This window comes from Mobula birostris, chromosome 6, assembly GCF_030028105.1.
Source record: "Mobula birostris isolate sMobBir1 chromosome 6, sMobBir1.hap1, whole genome shotgun sequence".
Lineage (NCBI taxonomy): Eukaryota > Metazoa > Chordata > Chondrichthyes > Myliobatiformes > Myliobatidae > Mobula > Mobula birostris.
The window spans coordinates 100,550,302-100,565,429 of NC_092375.1; the positions used below are offsets into that span (position 1 = coordinate 100,550,302).

Sequence of the window (15,128 nt, forward strand, 5' to 3'; positions counted from 1 at the left end):
ACAGACATCTAAATGAATTTTAATCAGCATTGTTTGGTTCATGATTCAAGGCTTTGAGGAATTTATTGTTCAGAGCTGCATTTTAAATTATATTGACAATGCATATTCAAATCTGAAGGCTGGTGGCTGAAATCAGTTATGTTAATTGCTACATGCACTGAGCTGAGAAATCGCTCTAACAATTCTAGTAAACTTTTTCTGTCCAAATTTCTCTAAAAGGTGTTTTGTACTTGCCTAAAAGGTGCTTGTTCCATATACACATCACCCTTGGGTTCCTTTAAAATCTTTCCCCTTTTACGTTGAACCATATAACAATTACAGCACGGAAATAGGCCATCTCGGCCCTTCTAGTCAGTGCCGAACGCTCTCACCTAGTCCTACTGACCTGCACTCAGCCCATAACCCTTCATTCCTTTCCTGTCCATATAGCTGTCCAATTTTACTTTAAATGACAATATCGAGCCTACCTCTACCACTTCTACTGGAAGCTCGTTCCACACAGCTACTACTCCGAGTAAAAAAGTTCCCCCTCGCGTTACCCCCAAACTTTTGCCCCCTAACTCTCAACTCATGTCCTCTTATTTGAATCTCCCCCCACTTTCAATGGAAAAAGCCTATCCATGTCAACTCTATCTATCCCCCTCATCATTTTAAATACCTCTATCAAGTTCCCCCTCAACCTTCTATGCTCCAAAGAATAAAGACACAACTTGTTCAACCTTTCTCTGTAACTTGGGTGCTGAAACCCAGGTAACATTCTAGTAAGCAACACACATCAAAGTTGCTGGTGAACGCAGCAGGCCAGGCAGCATCTCTAGGAAGAGGTACAGTCGACGTTTTGGGCCAGGACCCTTTGTCAGGACTAACTGAAGGAAGAGTTAGTAAGAGATTTGAAAGGGGGAGGGGGAGATCCAAAATGATAGGAGGGGGAGGGATGGAGCCAAGAGCTGGACAGGTGATTGGTAAAGGGGATATGAGAGGATCATGGGACAAGAGGTCTGGGGAGAAAGATGGGGGTGGGGAGGTGGGGGAGGGAACCCAGAGGATGGGCAAGGGGTATAGTCAGAGGGACAGAGGGAGAAAAAGGAGAGTGAGAGAAAGAATGTGTGTATAAAAATAAATAATGGATGGAGTACGAGGGGGAGGTGGGGCATTAGCGGAAGTTGGAGAAGTCGATGTTCATGCCATCAGGTTGGAGGCTACCCAGACGGAATATAAGGTGTTGTTCCTCCAACCTGAGTGTGGCTTCATCTTTACAGTAGAGGAGGCCGTGGATAGACATGTCAGAATGGGAACGGGATGTGGAATGTGTGGCCACTGAGAGATCCTGCTTTCTCTGGCGGACAGAGCGTAGGTGTTCAGCAAAGCGGTCTCCCAGTCTGCGTCGGGTCTCGCCAATATATAGAAGGCCACTTCGGGAGCACCGGACGCAGATAGTGGCCACACATTTTAATTCCACATCCCATTCCCATTCTGACATGTCTATCCACGGCCTCCTCTACTGTAAAGATGAAGCCACACTCAGGTTGGAGGAACAACACCTTATATTCCGTCTGGGTAGCCTCCAACCTGATGGCATGAACATCGACTTCTCCAACTTCCGCTAATGCCCCACCTCCCCCTCGTACCCCATCCGTTATTTATTTTTATACACACATTCTTTCTCTCTCTCTCCTTTTTCTCCCTCTGTCCCTCTGACTATACCCCTTGCCCATCCTCTGGGTTCCCCCCCCACCCCCCCCTTGTCTTTCTCCCCGGACCTCCTGTCCCATGATCCTCTCATATCCCCTTTGCCAATCACCTGTCCAGCTCTTGGCTCCATCCCTCCCCCTCCTGTCTTCTCCTATCATTTTGGATCTCCCTCTCCCCCTCCCCCTCCCACTTTCAAATCTCTTACTAACTCTTCCTTCAGTTAGTCCTGACAAAGGGTCTCGGCCTGAAACGTCGACTGTACCTCTTCCTAGAGATGCTGCCTGGCCTGCTGCGTTCACCAGCAACTTTGATGTGTGTTGCTTGAATTTCCAGCATCTGCAGAATTCCTGTTGTTAACATTCTAGTAAATCTTCTCTGTACTCTCTCTGGTTGGCATGTTTCCTATAATTCGGTGACCAGAACTGTACACAATACTCCAAATTTGACCTTACCAATGCCTTGTACAATTTTAACATTACATCCCAACTCCTTTTCCTCAATGCTCTGATTAATAAAGGCCAGCATACCAAAAGCTTTCTTCACCACCCTATCCACATGAGATTCCACCTTCAGGGAACTATGCACCATTATTCCTAGATCCCTCTGTTCTACTGCATTCTTCAGTGCCCTACCATTTACCATGTATGTCCTATTTTGATTAGTCCTACCAAAATGTAGCACCTCACACCTCAGCATTAAACTCCATTTGCCATCTTTCAGCCCACTCTTCTAGCTGGTCTAAATCTCTCTGCATGCTTTGAAAGCCTACTTCATTATCCACAATGCCACCTACCTTAGTATCATCTGCCTACTTGCTAATCCAATTTACCACTCCATCATCCTGATCATTAATGTATATGACAAACAACATTGGACCCAGTATAGATCCCTGAGTCACACCACTAGTCACTGGCCTCCAACCTGACAAACAGGTATCCACCACTACTCTCTGGCATCTCCCATCCATCCACTGTTGAATCCATTTTACTACTTCAATATTAATACCCAACGATTCAACCTTCCTAACTAACCTTCCGTGTGGAACCTTGTCAAAGGCCATATAGACAACATCCACTGCTTTACCCTTGTCAACTTTCCTAGTAACCTCTTCAAAAAAATTCAACGTGACCTTCCACGCACAAATCCATGTGACTGTTCCTAATCAGACCCTGTCAATCCAGATAATTATGTATACCATCTCTAAGAATACTTTCCATTAATTTACCCACTGCTGACATCAAACTTACAGGCCGATAATTGCTAGGTTTACTCTTAGAAACCCTTTTTAAACAATGGAACAACATGAGCAATACGCCAATCCTCTGGCACCATCCCCGTTTCTAATGACATTTAAAATCCTTCTGTCAGGACCCCTGCTATTTCCACACTAACTTCCCTCAAGGTCCTAGGGAATATCCTGTCAGGACCCTGAGACCTATCCACTTTTATATTCCTTAAAAGTGCCAATACTTCCTCTTCTTTAATCATCATAGTTTCCATAACTTCCCTACCTGTTACACAATTCAATATCCTTCTCCTTAGTGAATACTGAAGAAAAGAAATTGTTCAAAATCTCCCCCATCTCTTTTGGTTCCACACATAGCTGTCCACTCTGATTCTCTGAGGGACCAATTTTATCCCTCACTATTTTATTCCTCTATCCCTATTTCACTCTGCCCCCCTCCCCCAGCTGCCTCGTAAACACAAAATAATCTGCAGATGCTGGGGTCAAAGCAACACTCACAACACCCTGGAGGAACTCAGCAGGTCAGGCAGCATCCATGGAAAAGAGAAAGCTGGTAGGTTCCAGGTGAAAAACCAGTAAGAGGGAAGATAAGGGGGTGGGGGAAGGGAAGCAGGGAGGTGATAGGCAGGAAAGGTGAAGAAAGAATAGGGGAAAACACAATGGGTAGTAGGAGATGGAACCAAAAAGGAGGTGGTAGGCAGCTGGGGGAGGGGACAGAGTGACATAGGGATAGGGGAAGGGAGGGGGAGGGAATTACTGGAAGTTGGAGAATTCTGCGTTCATACCAAGGGGCTGGAGACTACCTAGACGGTATATGAGGTGTTGCTCCTCCAACCTGAGTTTAACCTCATCATGGCAGTAGAGGAGGCCATGTATGGACATATCTGAATGGGAGTGGAAAGCAGAGTTGAAGAGGGTGACTACTGGGAGATCCTGTCTGTTGTGGTGGACGGACCGGAGGTGCTTGACAAAGCGGTCCCCCAATCTGCATCGGGTTTCACCGATGTAGAGGAGGCCGCACCGGATGCAATAGATGACCCCAACAGACTCACAAGTGAAGTGTTGCCTCACTTGGAGGTACTGTTTGGGGCCCTGAATGGTGGCAAGAGAGGAGGTGTAGGGGCAGGTGTAGCACTTGCGCTTGCCCCCCAGCTGCCTATCACCTCCCTCATGGTTCTGCCTCCTTCTAGGTACCCATTGTTTTCCTGCTTATCACCTCCCTGCTTCCCCTCCCCCACGCCTTTGTCTTTCAAATTACTGGTTTTTCAACTGAACCTACCAGCCTTCTCCTTCCAACCCTCCCCCACCTTCCTTATAGGGCCTCTGCCCCTTCCCTCTTCAGTCCTGACGAAGGGTTCCAGCCCGAAACGTCGACTCATTGTTTCCACTGATGTTGCCCGACCTGCTGAGTTCTTCCAGCATGTTGTGAGTGTTGCTGTTATCCCTCACTATCCTTTTGCTATTAATATAACTGTAGAAACCCTTTGAATTTATTTCCACCTTACTTGCCCAAGCAACCTCGTATCTTCTTTTAGCTTTTCTAATTTCTTTCTTAAGATTCTTTTTACGTTCTTTATACTCCTCGACAATACTGAGAGTATCATTTCCAGCTGTTTAAGAAGGTAACTCTCCCACTGCCATGTTGAGGATATTTAGGGATAGGCAACAAATGCTGGATAACCCATTCATAACCATGAGTTATTTGCTTTCGGAGTGACCTAACTAATTTTATTGGGTTTCCTTGTTCTGGGTTCCTCCAATTTCTCTGCATCAAATTATTTTATAATGTTAAACACCTCAGATCATGTAGAGATATGACTGAGCTGATTGTTTTGACCATTTATGGTGATACAGAGGTCACTTGAACTGCACAGCATGAGAAACAAGCCTTCTGACCCAATTGTGAATTCCAACCAAGCTGTCTATGACCCATTGCCTGAGTTTGGCACTTATCCCTCTAAGCTTTTCTTATCCATGTACCTGTTGAAAAGTCAAATGTGATAATTGTACCTATAGCCACCTCTGCCGATTTGTTCAATCTATGCATGACCCTCTGTCAAAACAAATTGTCACTCGGGTTCCCTTTAAATTGTTCCTTTTCATCTTGAACCTGTCTTAATTCCAAAGTAAAGTCCAAGAGTCAGAGACCATTGAAATTGGCCTTTCGGCCCAGCTCCCCCACAATTACTAAAATGACCATCTAAGCTAGTACCATTTATCCATGTTTGGCCCGTGGCCCACTAAACATTTCCATGTACTTGTCAAAGTGTTTTTTAAAAGTTGTTAATGTACCTGCCTCAACCATTTCCATTGGCAGCTTATTTCATATATCAGAATCAGGTTTATTATCAGTGGCATGTGTCGTGAAATTTGTTAACTTAGCAGCAGCAGTTTAATGCAATACATAATATAGAAGAAGAAGAAAGATAATAAATAAGTCAATTACAGTATACATATATTGAATAGATTAAAAATCATGCAAAAAGCAGAAATGATATTTATTTAAAATGTGAGGTAGTGTTTACGGGTTCAATGTCTGTTTAGGAATTCAATGGCAGAGGGGAAGAAGCTGTTCCTGAATCACTGAGTGTGTGCCTTCAGGCTTCTGTACCTCCTACCTGATGGTAACAGTGAGAAAAGATCATGCCCTGGGTGCTGGAGGTCCTTAATAATGAACACTGCCTTTCTGGAGCATCCACTGGGTAAAAAAGTTACCCTTCTCACTTCTTTGCTTCAACCCTTGCCCTCTAGTTCTTGATTCGCAAACCCTACAAAGAAATACTGTGCACATTCACTCTATTTATGCCCTTCATGATTTTACACACCTCTGTAAGCTGAATCTTCATTTTCCTACACTGCAATGAATAAAGTCTGTCTACTCAGCCTCTCTCCATTACCCAGTCCCTTGAGTCCTTGTAAATCTCATTTGCACTCTTTCTAGCTTTAATGGCATCTTTCCTGTAGCACGGTGACTAAAACTGAGCATAATATTTCAAGTGCACCCTCAGCAATGTCTTGTATAAAACTCATTGATAGAGATTTCTACTGCAAGTCAGGCCACAGAATTAGCGGTTGGACCAGTAGCTCTTTCATGACAATCACATCCTCTATTACCTATGCACATTGCAACAAATGTTGTAGTACACACAAAATGCTGGAGGAGCTCAGCAGGCCAGGCAGCACCTATGAAAAAGAGTAAACAGTTGACTTTTGAGCCAAGACCCTTCATCAGGACTGGAAATAAGAGATTAGAAGTCAGTATAAGAAGGTGGGGGAAGAGTGAAAGAAGTACGAGGTAGTAGGTGGTAGGTGAAATGGAGAGGGGGAAGGGTGAAGTAAAGAGCTGGGAAGTCAATTCGTGAAAGAGGTAAAGGGCTGAAGAAGGGGAATCTGATGGGAGAGGACAGAAGACCACAGAAGAAAGGGAAGGGAGAAAGATGGGCAGGTAAGGGATGAGATGAGAGAAGGAACTGGGAATGGTGAAGGGGGGGGTGCATTTATCAGAAGGTGGAGAAATGGATGTTCATGCTATCAGGTTGCAGACTATCCAGGTGGAATAAGGTGTTACTCCTCCAACCTGAGTGTGACTTGTTCACGGATATTGTTAGGAAAGGCCAGGTGATGCAAATTTCAAAGCTTTATAAATACCCTGACTCCTCAAACCTTGTCCCAACAATCAGCAGCCATGGGCTCCTCTAAGCAGCTGCCTAGCACTCTGAAAATTAAAATAAATGATGCCCACAAAGCAGGAGAAGGCTATAAGAAGATAGCAAAGCGTTTTCAGGTAGCTGTTTCCTCAGTTTGTAATGTAATTAAGAAATGGCAGTTAACAGGAACGCTGGAGGTCAAGTTGAGGTCTGGAAGACCAAGAAAACTTTCCGAGAGAACTGCTCGTAGGATTGCTAGAAAGGCAAATCAAAACCCCCGTTTGACTGCAAAGGACCTTCAGGAAGACTTAGCAGACTCTGGAGTGGTGGTGCACTGTTCTACTGTGCAGTGACACCTGCACAAATATGACCTTCATGGAAGAGTCATCGGAAGAAAACCTTTCCTGCGTCCTCACCACAAAATTCAGCGTCAGAAGTTTGCAAAGGAACATCTAAACAAGCCTGATGCATTTTGGAAATAAGTTCTGTGGACTGATGAAGTTAAAATAGAACTTTTTGGCTGCAATGAGTAAAGGTATGTTTGGAGAAAAAAGGGTTCAGAATTTCATGAAAAGAACACCTCTCCCACTGTTAAGCACAGGGGTGGATCGATCATGCTTTTGGCTTGTGTTGCAGCCAGTGGCACGGGAACATTTCACTGGTAGAGGGAAGAATGAATTCAATTAAATACCCGCAAATTCTGGAAGCAAACATCATACCATCTGTAAAAAAGCTGAAGGTGAAAAGAGGATGGGTTCTACAACAGGATAATGATCCTAAATACACCTCAAAATCCACAATGGACTACCTCAAGAGGCGCAAGCTGAAGGTTTTGCCATGGCCCTCTCAGTCCCCTGACCTAAACATCATCGAAAATCTGTGGATAGGCCTCAAAAGAGCAGTGCATGCAAGACGGCCCAAGAATCTCACAGAACTAGAAGCCTTTTGCAAGGAAAAATGGTGAAAATTCCCCAAACAAGAATTGAAAGACTCTTAGCTGGCTACAGAAAGCGTTTACAAACTGTGATACTTGCCAAAGGGGGTGTTACTAAGTACTGACCATGCAGGGTGCCCAAACTTTTACTTCGGCCCTTTTCCTTGTTTGTTTTTTTGAAACTGTAAAAGATGGAAATAAAATAAGTAATCTTGCTTAAAATATTAAAGAAATGTGTCGTCTTTAACTTCATGCCTTTTGGAAATCAGGTCATCTTTTACTAGCTTAGCTATTCACAGTAACAGAAATTTTGACCGGGGTGCCCAAACTTTTGCATGCCACTGTATAGTTCAGATAGCTGTGAGAATCATTGGGGTTTATGTAATATATCAGTGGATAGATAAACTGGCTCCAGAGATGGAGACAGATTGAGAAAGGAGAGGGAGGTTTCGGAAATGGACCAGGTAAATTGAATGGGATATACCTGTTAGCTCTTTTCTGAAAGAGTGTACAATCAAGAGAGTGTGAACAGTTACGATGCTGTTGTTTTTAAGGAGTTTGTATGTTCTCCCTGTGACTTGTGTGGGTTTCCTCTAGATGACCAGTTTCCTCCCATATTCCCCATATTCCAAGGATGTACTTTTAGGGTTAGTGAGTTGAGGGCATGCTATTTTGGCGTCGGATGTGTGAAAATACTTGTGGCTGTCCCCAGCACAATCCTTGAACTGTGTTAGGCAAAGTAACACATTTCACTGAATGTTTTGATTTACATGTGACAAATAAAGCTTTATTTACTCCAGCACTGAGTCTGACCCTGTGGTACAGAAGGGTGGGACGGAGAAGAGGAGAGCTGTCGTCATTGTGGCCTCTATAGTCAGGGGAGCAGACAGGAGGTTTTGTGGACGTGAGGACACCCTCATGGTTTGTTGCCTCCCAGGTGCCAGGGTCCGAGATGTCTCTGACCGGGTGCACGACATCCTGGTACAAGAGGGAAAACAACCAGAAGTCATGATACATGTTGGCACCAATGACATAGGCTGGAAGATGGATGAGGTCCTGAAGTGTGAGTTTCGGTAACTAGGCAGAAAGAAGGCTGAAGAACAGGACCTCAAGGGTGGCGTTCTCAGGATTGCTGCCAGTGCTACATGATAGTGATGGTAAGAACTGGAGGAGATGGTAGTTGAATGCGTAGCTGAGGAGTTGGTGCAGGGGGCAGGGTTTTAGATTTTTGGATCATTGGGATCTCTTCTAGGGAAGGTGAGACTTGTACAGATTGGATGGGTTGCACCTGAACTTGAGGGGGAGCAATATCCTTGCAGGTAGGTTTGCTAGCATGGTTCGGGAGGGTTTAAACTAATTTGCAAGGGGGATGGGATGGGTGATAGAGCAGTGGAAGAAGTGCATGGAGTAAAGCCAGATCTAATATATAGAGAGGCTTTGGGGAAGGAGAAGCAGAATAAAGGGAGTGAAGGTAGAAGGACTAAAGTGGGTGTACTTCAATGCAAGAAGCATCAGGAACAAAGGTGATGAACTGAGAGCTTGGATACGTACATGGAATTATGATGTAGTGGCCATTACAGAGACTTGGCTGGCACCAGGGCAGGAATGGATTCTCAATATTCCTGCATTTCAGTACTTTAAAAGGGATAGAGAGTGGAGGGGGGGGGGAAGGGGAGGAGGGGGTCACATTACTGGTCAGAGATACTGTTACAGCTACAGAAAGGGTGGGTAATGTAGTAGGATCCTCTTGAGTCAGTATGGGTGGAAGTCAGGAACAGGAAGGGAGCAGTTACTCTATTGGGAGTATTCTGTAGGCCCCCTGGTAGCAACAGAGATACCGAGGAACAGATTGGGAGGCAGATTTTGGAAAGGTGCAAAAATAACAGGGTTGTTATCATGGGTGACTTTAACTTCCCTAATATTGATTGGCACCTGATTAGTTCCAAGGGTTTAGACGGGGCAGAGTTTGTTAAGTGTGTCCAGGATGGATTCCTGTCACAGTATGTTGACAGGCTGACGAGGGGGAAATGCCATACTAGATCTAGTATTAGGTAACGAACCGGGTCAGGTCACAGGTCAGTTACAGTGCAACTGTAACGAAAACCAATTTCCCCCGAGATCAATAAAGTATGACTATGAGATCTCTCAGTGGGGGAGCATCTGGGGGACAGTGACCACCGCTCCCTGGCCTTTAGCATTATCATGGAAAAGGATAGAATCAGAGAGGACAGGAAAATTTTTAATTGGGTAAGGGCAAATTATGAGGCTATAAGGCTAGAACTTGTGGGTGTGAATTGGGACGATGTTTTTGCAGGGAAATATACTATGGACATGTGGTCGATGTTCAGGAATCTCTTGCAGGATGTTAGGGATAAATTAGTCCTGGTGAGGAAGATGAAGAATGGTAGGGTGAAGGAACCATGGGTGACAAGTGAGGTGGAAAATCTAGTCAGGTGGAAGAAAGCAGCATACATGAGGTTTAGGAAGCAAGGATCAGATGGGTCCATTGAGGAATATAGGGTAGCAAGAAAGGAGCTTAAGAAGGGGTTGAGAAGAGCAAGAAGGGGGCATGAGAAGGCCTTGGCGAGTAGGGTAAAGGAAAACCCCAAGGCATTCTTCAGTTGTGAAGAACAAAAGGATGACAGGAATGAAGGTAGGACCAATTAGAGATAAAGGTGGGAAGATGTGCCTGGAGGCTGTGGAAGTGAGTGAGGCCCTCAATGAGTACTTCTCTTTGGTATTCACCAATGAGAGGGAACTTGATGACGGTGAGGACAATATGAGTGAGATTGATGTTCTGGAGCATGTTGATATTAAGGGAGAGGAGGCGTTGGAGTTGTTAAAAGACATTAGGATGGATAAGTCCCCGGGGCCTAACGGAATATTCCCCAGCCTGCTCCACGAGGTAAGGGAAGAGATTGCTGAGCCTCTGGCTAGGATCTTTATGTCCTCGTTGTCCAAGGGAATGGTACCGGTGGATTGGAGGGAGGCGAATGTTGTCCCCTTGCTCAAAAAAGGTAGTAGGGATAGTCCGGGTAATTGTAGACCAGTAAGCGTTTCGTCTGTGGTGGGAAAGCTGTTGAAGAAGATTCTTAGAGATGGGATCTATGGGCATTTAGAGAATCATGGTCTGATCAGGGACAGTCAGCATGGCTTTGTGAAGGGCAGATCATGTCTAACAAACCTGATAGAGTTCTTTGAGGAAGTAACCAGGCATATAGATGATGGTAGTGCAGTTGATATGATCTACATGGTAAGGCATTTGACAAGGTTCCACACGGTAGGCTTATTCAGAAAGTCAGAAGGCATGGGATCCAGGGAAGTTTGGCCAGGTGGATTCAGAATTGGCTTGCCTGAAGAAGACAGAGGGTGGTGGTGGAGGGAGTAAATTCAGATTGGAGGATTGTGACTAGTGGTGTCCCACAGGGATCTGTTCTGGGACCTCTACTTTTCGTGATTTTTTATTAACAACCTGGATTTGGAGGTAGAAGGGTGGGTTGGCAAATTTGCAGAGGACACAAAGGTTGGTGGTGTTGTAGATAGTGTAGAGGATTGTCGAAGATTGCAGAGACATTAATAGAATGCAGAAGTGGGCTGAGAAGTGGCAGATGGAGTTCAACCCGGAGAAGTGTGAGGTGGTACACTTTGGAAGGACAGACTCCAAGGCAGAGTACAAAGTAAATGGCAGAATACTTGGTAGTGTGGAGGAGCAGAGGGATTCGGGGGTACATGTTCACAGATCCCTGAAAGTTGCCTCACGGGTAGATAGGGTAGTTAAGAAAGCTTATGGGGTGTTAGCTTTCATAAGTCGAGGGATAGAGTTTAAGAGTCACAATGTAATGATGCAGCTCTATAAAACTCTGGTTAGGCCACACTTGGAGTACTGTGTGCAGTTCTGGTCACCTCACTGTAGGAAGGATGTGGAAGCATTGGAAAGGGTACAGAGGAGATTTACCAGGATGCTGCCTGGTTTAGAGAGTATGTATTATGATCAGAGATTAAGGGAGCTAGGGCTTTACTCTTTGGAGAGAAGGAGGATGAGAGGAGACATGATGGAGGTGTAAAAGATATTAAGAGGAATAGATAGAGTGGATAGCAGCGCCTCTTCCCCAGGGCACCACTGCTCAATACAAGAGGACACGGCTTTAAGGTAAGGGGTGGGAAGTTCAAGGGGGATATTAGAGGAAGGTTTTTTACTCAGAGTGGTTGGTGCGTGGAATGCACTGCCTGAGTCAGTGGTGGAGACAGATACACTAGTGAAATTTAAGATACTACTGGATAGGTATGTGGAGTAATTTAAGGTGGGGGGTTATATGGGAGGCAGGGTTTAAGGGTCGGCACAACATTGTGGGCTGAAGGGCCTGTACTGTGCTGTACTATTCTATGTTCTATGTGTTTCATTCCCCCCCCCCAAAGATTTGTATCAGCCATTTCACAAAACAGAATCTTAACCATTACTTCACCTTAATTTACAACTATTGTAATGAGATTTCATCTTCATAAGACATAGGAGCAGAATTAGGCCATTTAGCTCATCGAGTCTGCTCCGCTATTCCATCGTGGCTGATCCCAGATCCAACTCAACCCCATAATCCTGCCTTCTCGTCATGTCCTTTGATGCCCTAACCAATCAGGAAACTGTCAACTTCCGCCTTAAATATACCCACAGACTTGGCCTCCACCACAGTCTGATAGAGCTTTCCAGAGATTTACTACTCTGGCTAAAAAAGATCCTCCTTACCTCTGTTCTACAGGGTCACACTTCAGTTTTGAGGCTGCGCCCTCTAGTTCTGGATACCCTCACCATAAGAAATATCCTCCCCAATTCCACACTGTCTAGTCCTTTCACATTCAATGGGATTTCAATGAGATCCTCCCCTCCCCCATGTTCCTCTAAATTCCAGTAAGTATGGGCCCAAAGCTGCCAAATGCTCCTCATATGTTAACCCCTCATTCCGGAATCATCCTCGAGTACCTCCTCTGGATTCTCACCAATGATCACACATCCTTTTTGAGATATAGGGATCAAAACTGTTGACAATACTCCAAGTGCGGCCTGACTAATGTCTAATAAAGGCTCAGCATTATCTCCTTGCATTCTATTTCTCTTGAAATAAGTGCCAACATTGCATTTTCCTTCTTTACCACCGATTCAACCCGTAAATTAACCTTCTGGGTTATACTTTTTAAAGCCGAGTAATTCCATAAAAGTGGCTAAGGCATTTTGTTTGCACTGAATATTGCTATTTAGGCTTATCCATTCCAAGAGAGTGGATTTCTTCAGTCTTTGACATAGTTTTTTCATTGCTCTGAATTGTTTTCCTTTCCCAGAATTTGCTGTGACAGTTTTCCTGTTTGCTGTTGTGATCGTCTGCTTCCCATCCCACCCTCCTCTTCCACCGAGTATAGCTGCTGCAAGCCAGAGGCTGAACTACAGAACCAGTATCTGCAAACTTCTTGGGTGAGTTTCTTCTTCATTGTATCAGTGAATCGACATTCAGCAGTGCAGTGTGTTGTGCTGAGAATTCTGATTTAGAGCGTTAGTGCCAGGTCATCTGTGATAAGCTTCCTGCACTGTTACTGAAAGGAAGAATTAGCTTTATTTCTGAACCCTTACCAACAGTTGGAAAAAGTTTTTCCTTGGGGCACCAGTAAAATTGCTGAAATGTCCCTTGATGTTATCAGGCTGGATATATTCTGAACTATATTTCTGCACTGCTAATCAGTGTTTAAAAAATAGGAATATTTAGATGGAAAGTCATTCTGAACACAACCCACTTAACAGTTTTTCTAGACTCAGTAAACATTGTATAGGTCTAGTTTTCTAATTGCCTTCATTTTGCTACTAATTGGAGCAGGCCATGGGTATAATTTTCAGCTGGGAAGATAGATTCTAGTTGATTGGAAAGGTGCAGAGTAGGTGAGTTTAACAATTGCACCCTGTCAACTGGATTGCCTCTATCTGGTGAAGCCCTGGTCCTATGTTTACCAACTGTTGGGATTGCATTTCAAATGCACTCAATCTATGTAAATATTAAAATTAAAATATATTTAGAACCTGTGATTTACAGTTTGGAGACTGACTAAGTGATCCAGCACTTTTCCATCTCTGAGAAGATTCTTGGAAGTGAGGCCTATGTGAAGAAACTTATAGACGGGATGCGAGCCGATGTTGGACTCCATTTCACCGATTAAAGCTTCCATTAATTGTCAATTAATGCATCGAGGAGGATTGAGACATCAGCACCAACTGCCTGCCTTTTGATCGCTGCCGGAGTAAGAGTCTGTGAGTGGCCTATTGTTGTAGCTCATTGTGGCAGGCAGGTAGGCCACTGAATTCGTCGTGTGGTGTCCCTCTCTTTCAGTGATGCAGGTGTCAGAATGTTATCATGGTTCTGCATTTATAGAAACCATAGAAAAACTACAGCACAGAAGCAGGCCTTTTGGCCCTTCTTGGCTGCGCCAAACTATTTTCTGCCTAGTCCCACTGACCTGCACACGGACCATATCCCTCCATACACCTCCCATCCATGTATCTGTCCAATTTATTCTTAAACGTTAAAAAAGAACCCGCATTTACCACCTCGTCTGGCAGCTCATTCCATATTCCCACCACTCTCTGTGTAAAGAAGCCCCCCCAATGTTCCCTTTAAACTTTCCCCCCTCACCCTTAACCCATGTCCTCTGGTTTTTTTCTCCCCTTGCCTCAGTGGAAAAAGCCTGCTTGCATTCACTCTATCTATACCCATCATAATTTTATATACCTCTATCAAATCTCCCCTCATTCTTCTACGCTCCAGGGAATAAAGTCCTAACCTATTCAACTTTTCTCTTAACTGAGTTTCTCAAGTCCCGGCGACATCCTTGTGAACCTTCTCTGCACTCTTTCAACCTTATTAATATCCTTCCTGTAATTTGATGACCAAAACTGAACACAATACTCCAGATTCGGCCTCACCAATGCCTTATACAACCTCATCATAACATTCCAGCTCTTATACTCAATACTTTGATTAATAAAGGCCAATGTACCAAAAGCTCTCTCTATGACCCTATCTACCTGTGACACCACTTTTAGGGAATTTTGTATCTGTATTCCCAGAGCCCTCTGTTCTACTGCACTCTTCAGCCTGTATGTTCTACGTTGGTTTGTCCTTCCAAAGTGCAATACCTCACACTTGTCTGTATTAAACTCCATCTGCCATTTTTCAGCCCATTTTTCCAGCTGGTCCAAGTCCCTCTGCAGGCTCTGAAAACCTTCCTCACTGTCCACTACACCTCCAATCTTTGTATCATCAGCAAATTTGCTGATCCAGTTTACCACATTATCATCCAGATCATTGATATAGATGACAAATAACATTGGACCCAGCACTGATCCGTGTGGCACACCACTAGTCACAGGCCTCAACTCTGAGAAGCAATTCTCTACTACCGCTCTTTGGCTTCTTCCATTGAGCCAATGTCTAATCCAATTTACCACCTCTCCATGTATACCTAGCGACTGAATTTTCCTAACTAACCTCCCATGCGGGACCTTGTCAAAGGCCTTACTGAAATCCATGTAGACAACATCCACTGCCTTTCCTTCATCCACTTTCCTGGTAAC

General features: G+C 44.5%; 1 protein-coding gene across 2 annotated transcripts in view; it reads left to right on the plus strand.

Moving 5' to 3' along the window:
• Positions 1-15,128, plus strand: part of slc49a4 (solute carrier family 49 member 4) — a 121,418-nt gene that overhangs the window by 60,906 nt on the left and 45,384 nt on the right. For both annotated transcript variants that reach the window (XM_072260939.1, XM_072260940.1), the window contains exon 4: positions 12,851-12,980. In XM_072260939.1, coding sequence (XP_072117040.1) covers positions 12,851-12,980 — 130 coding nt within the window. The remainder of the gene's footprint in view (positions 1-12,850; positions 12,981-15,128) is intronic.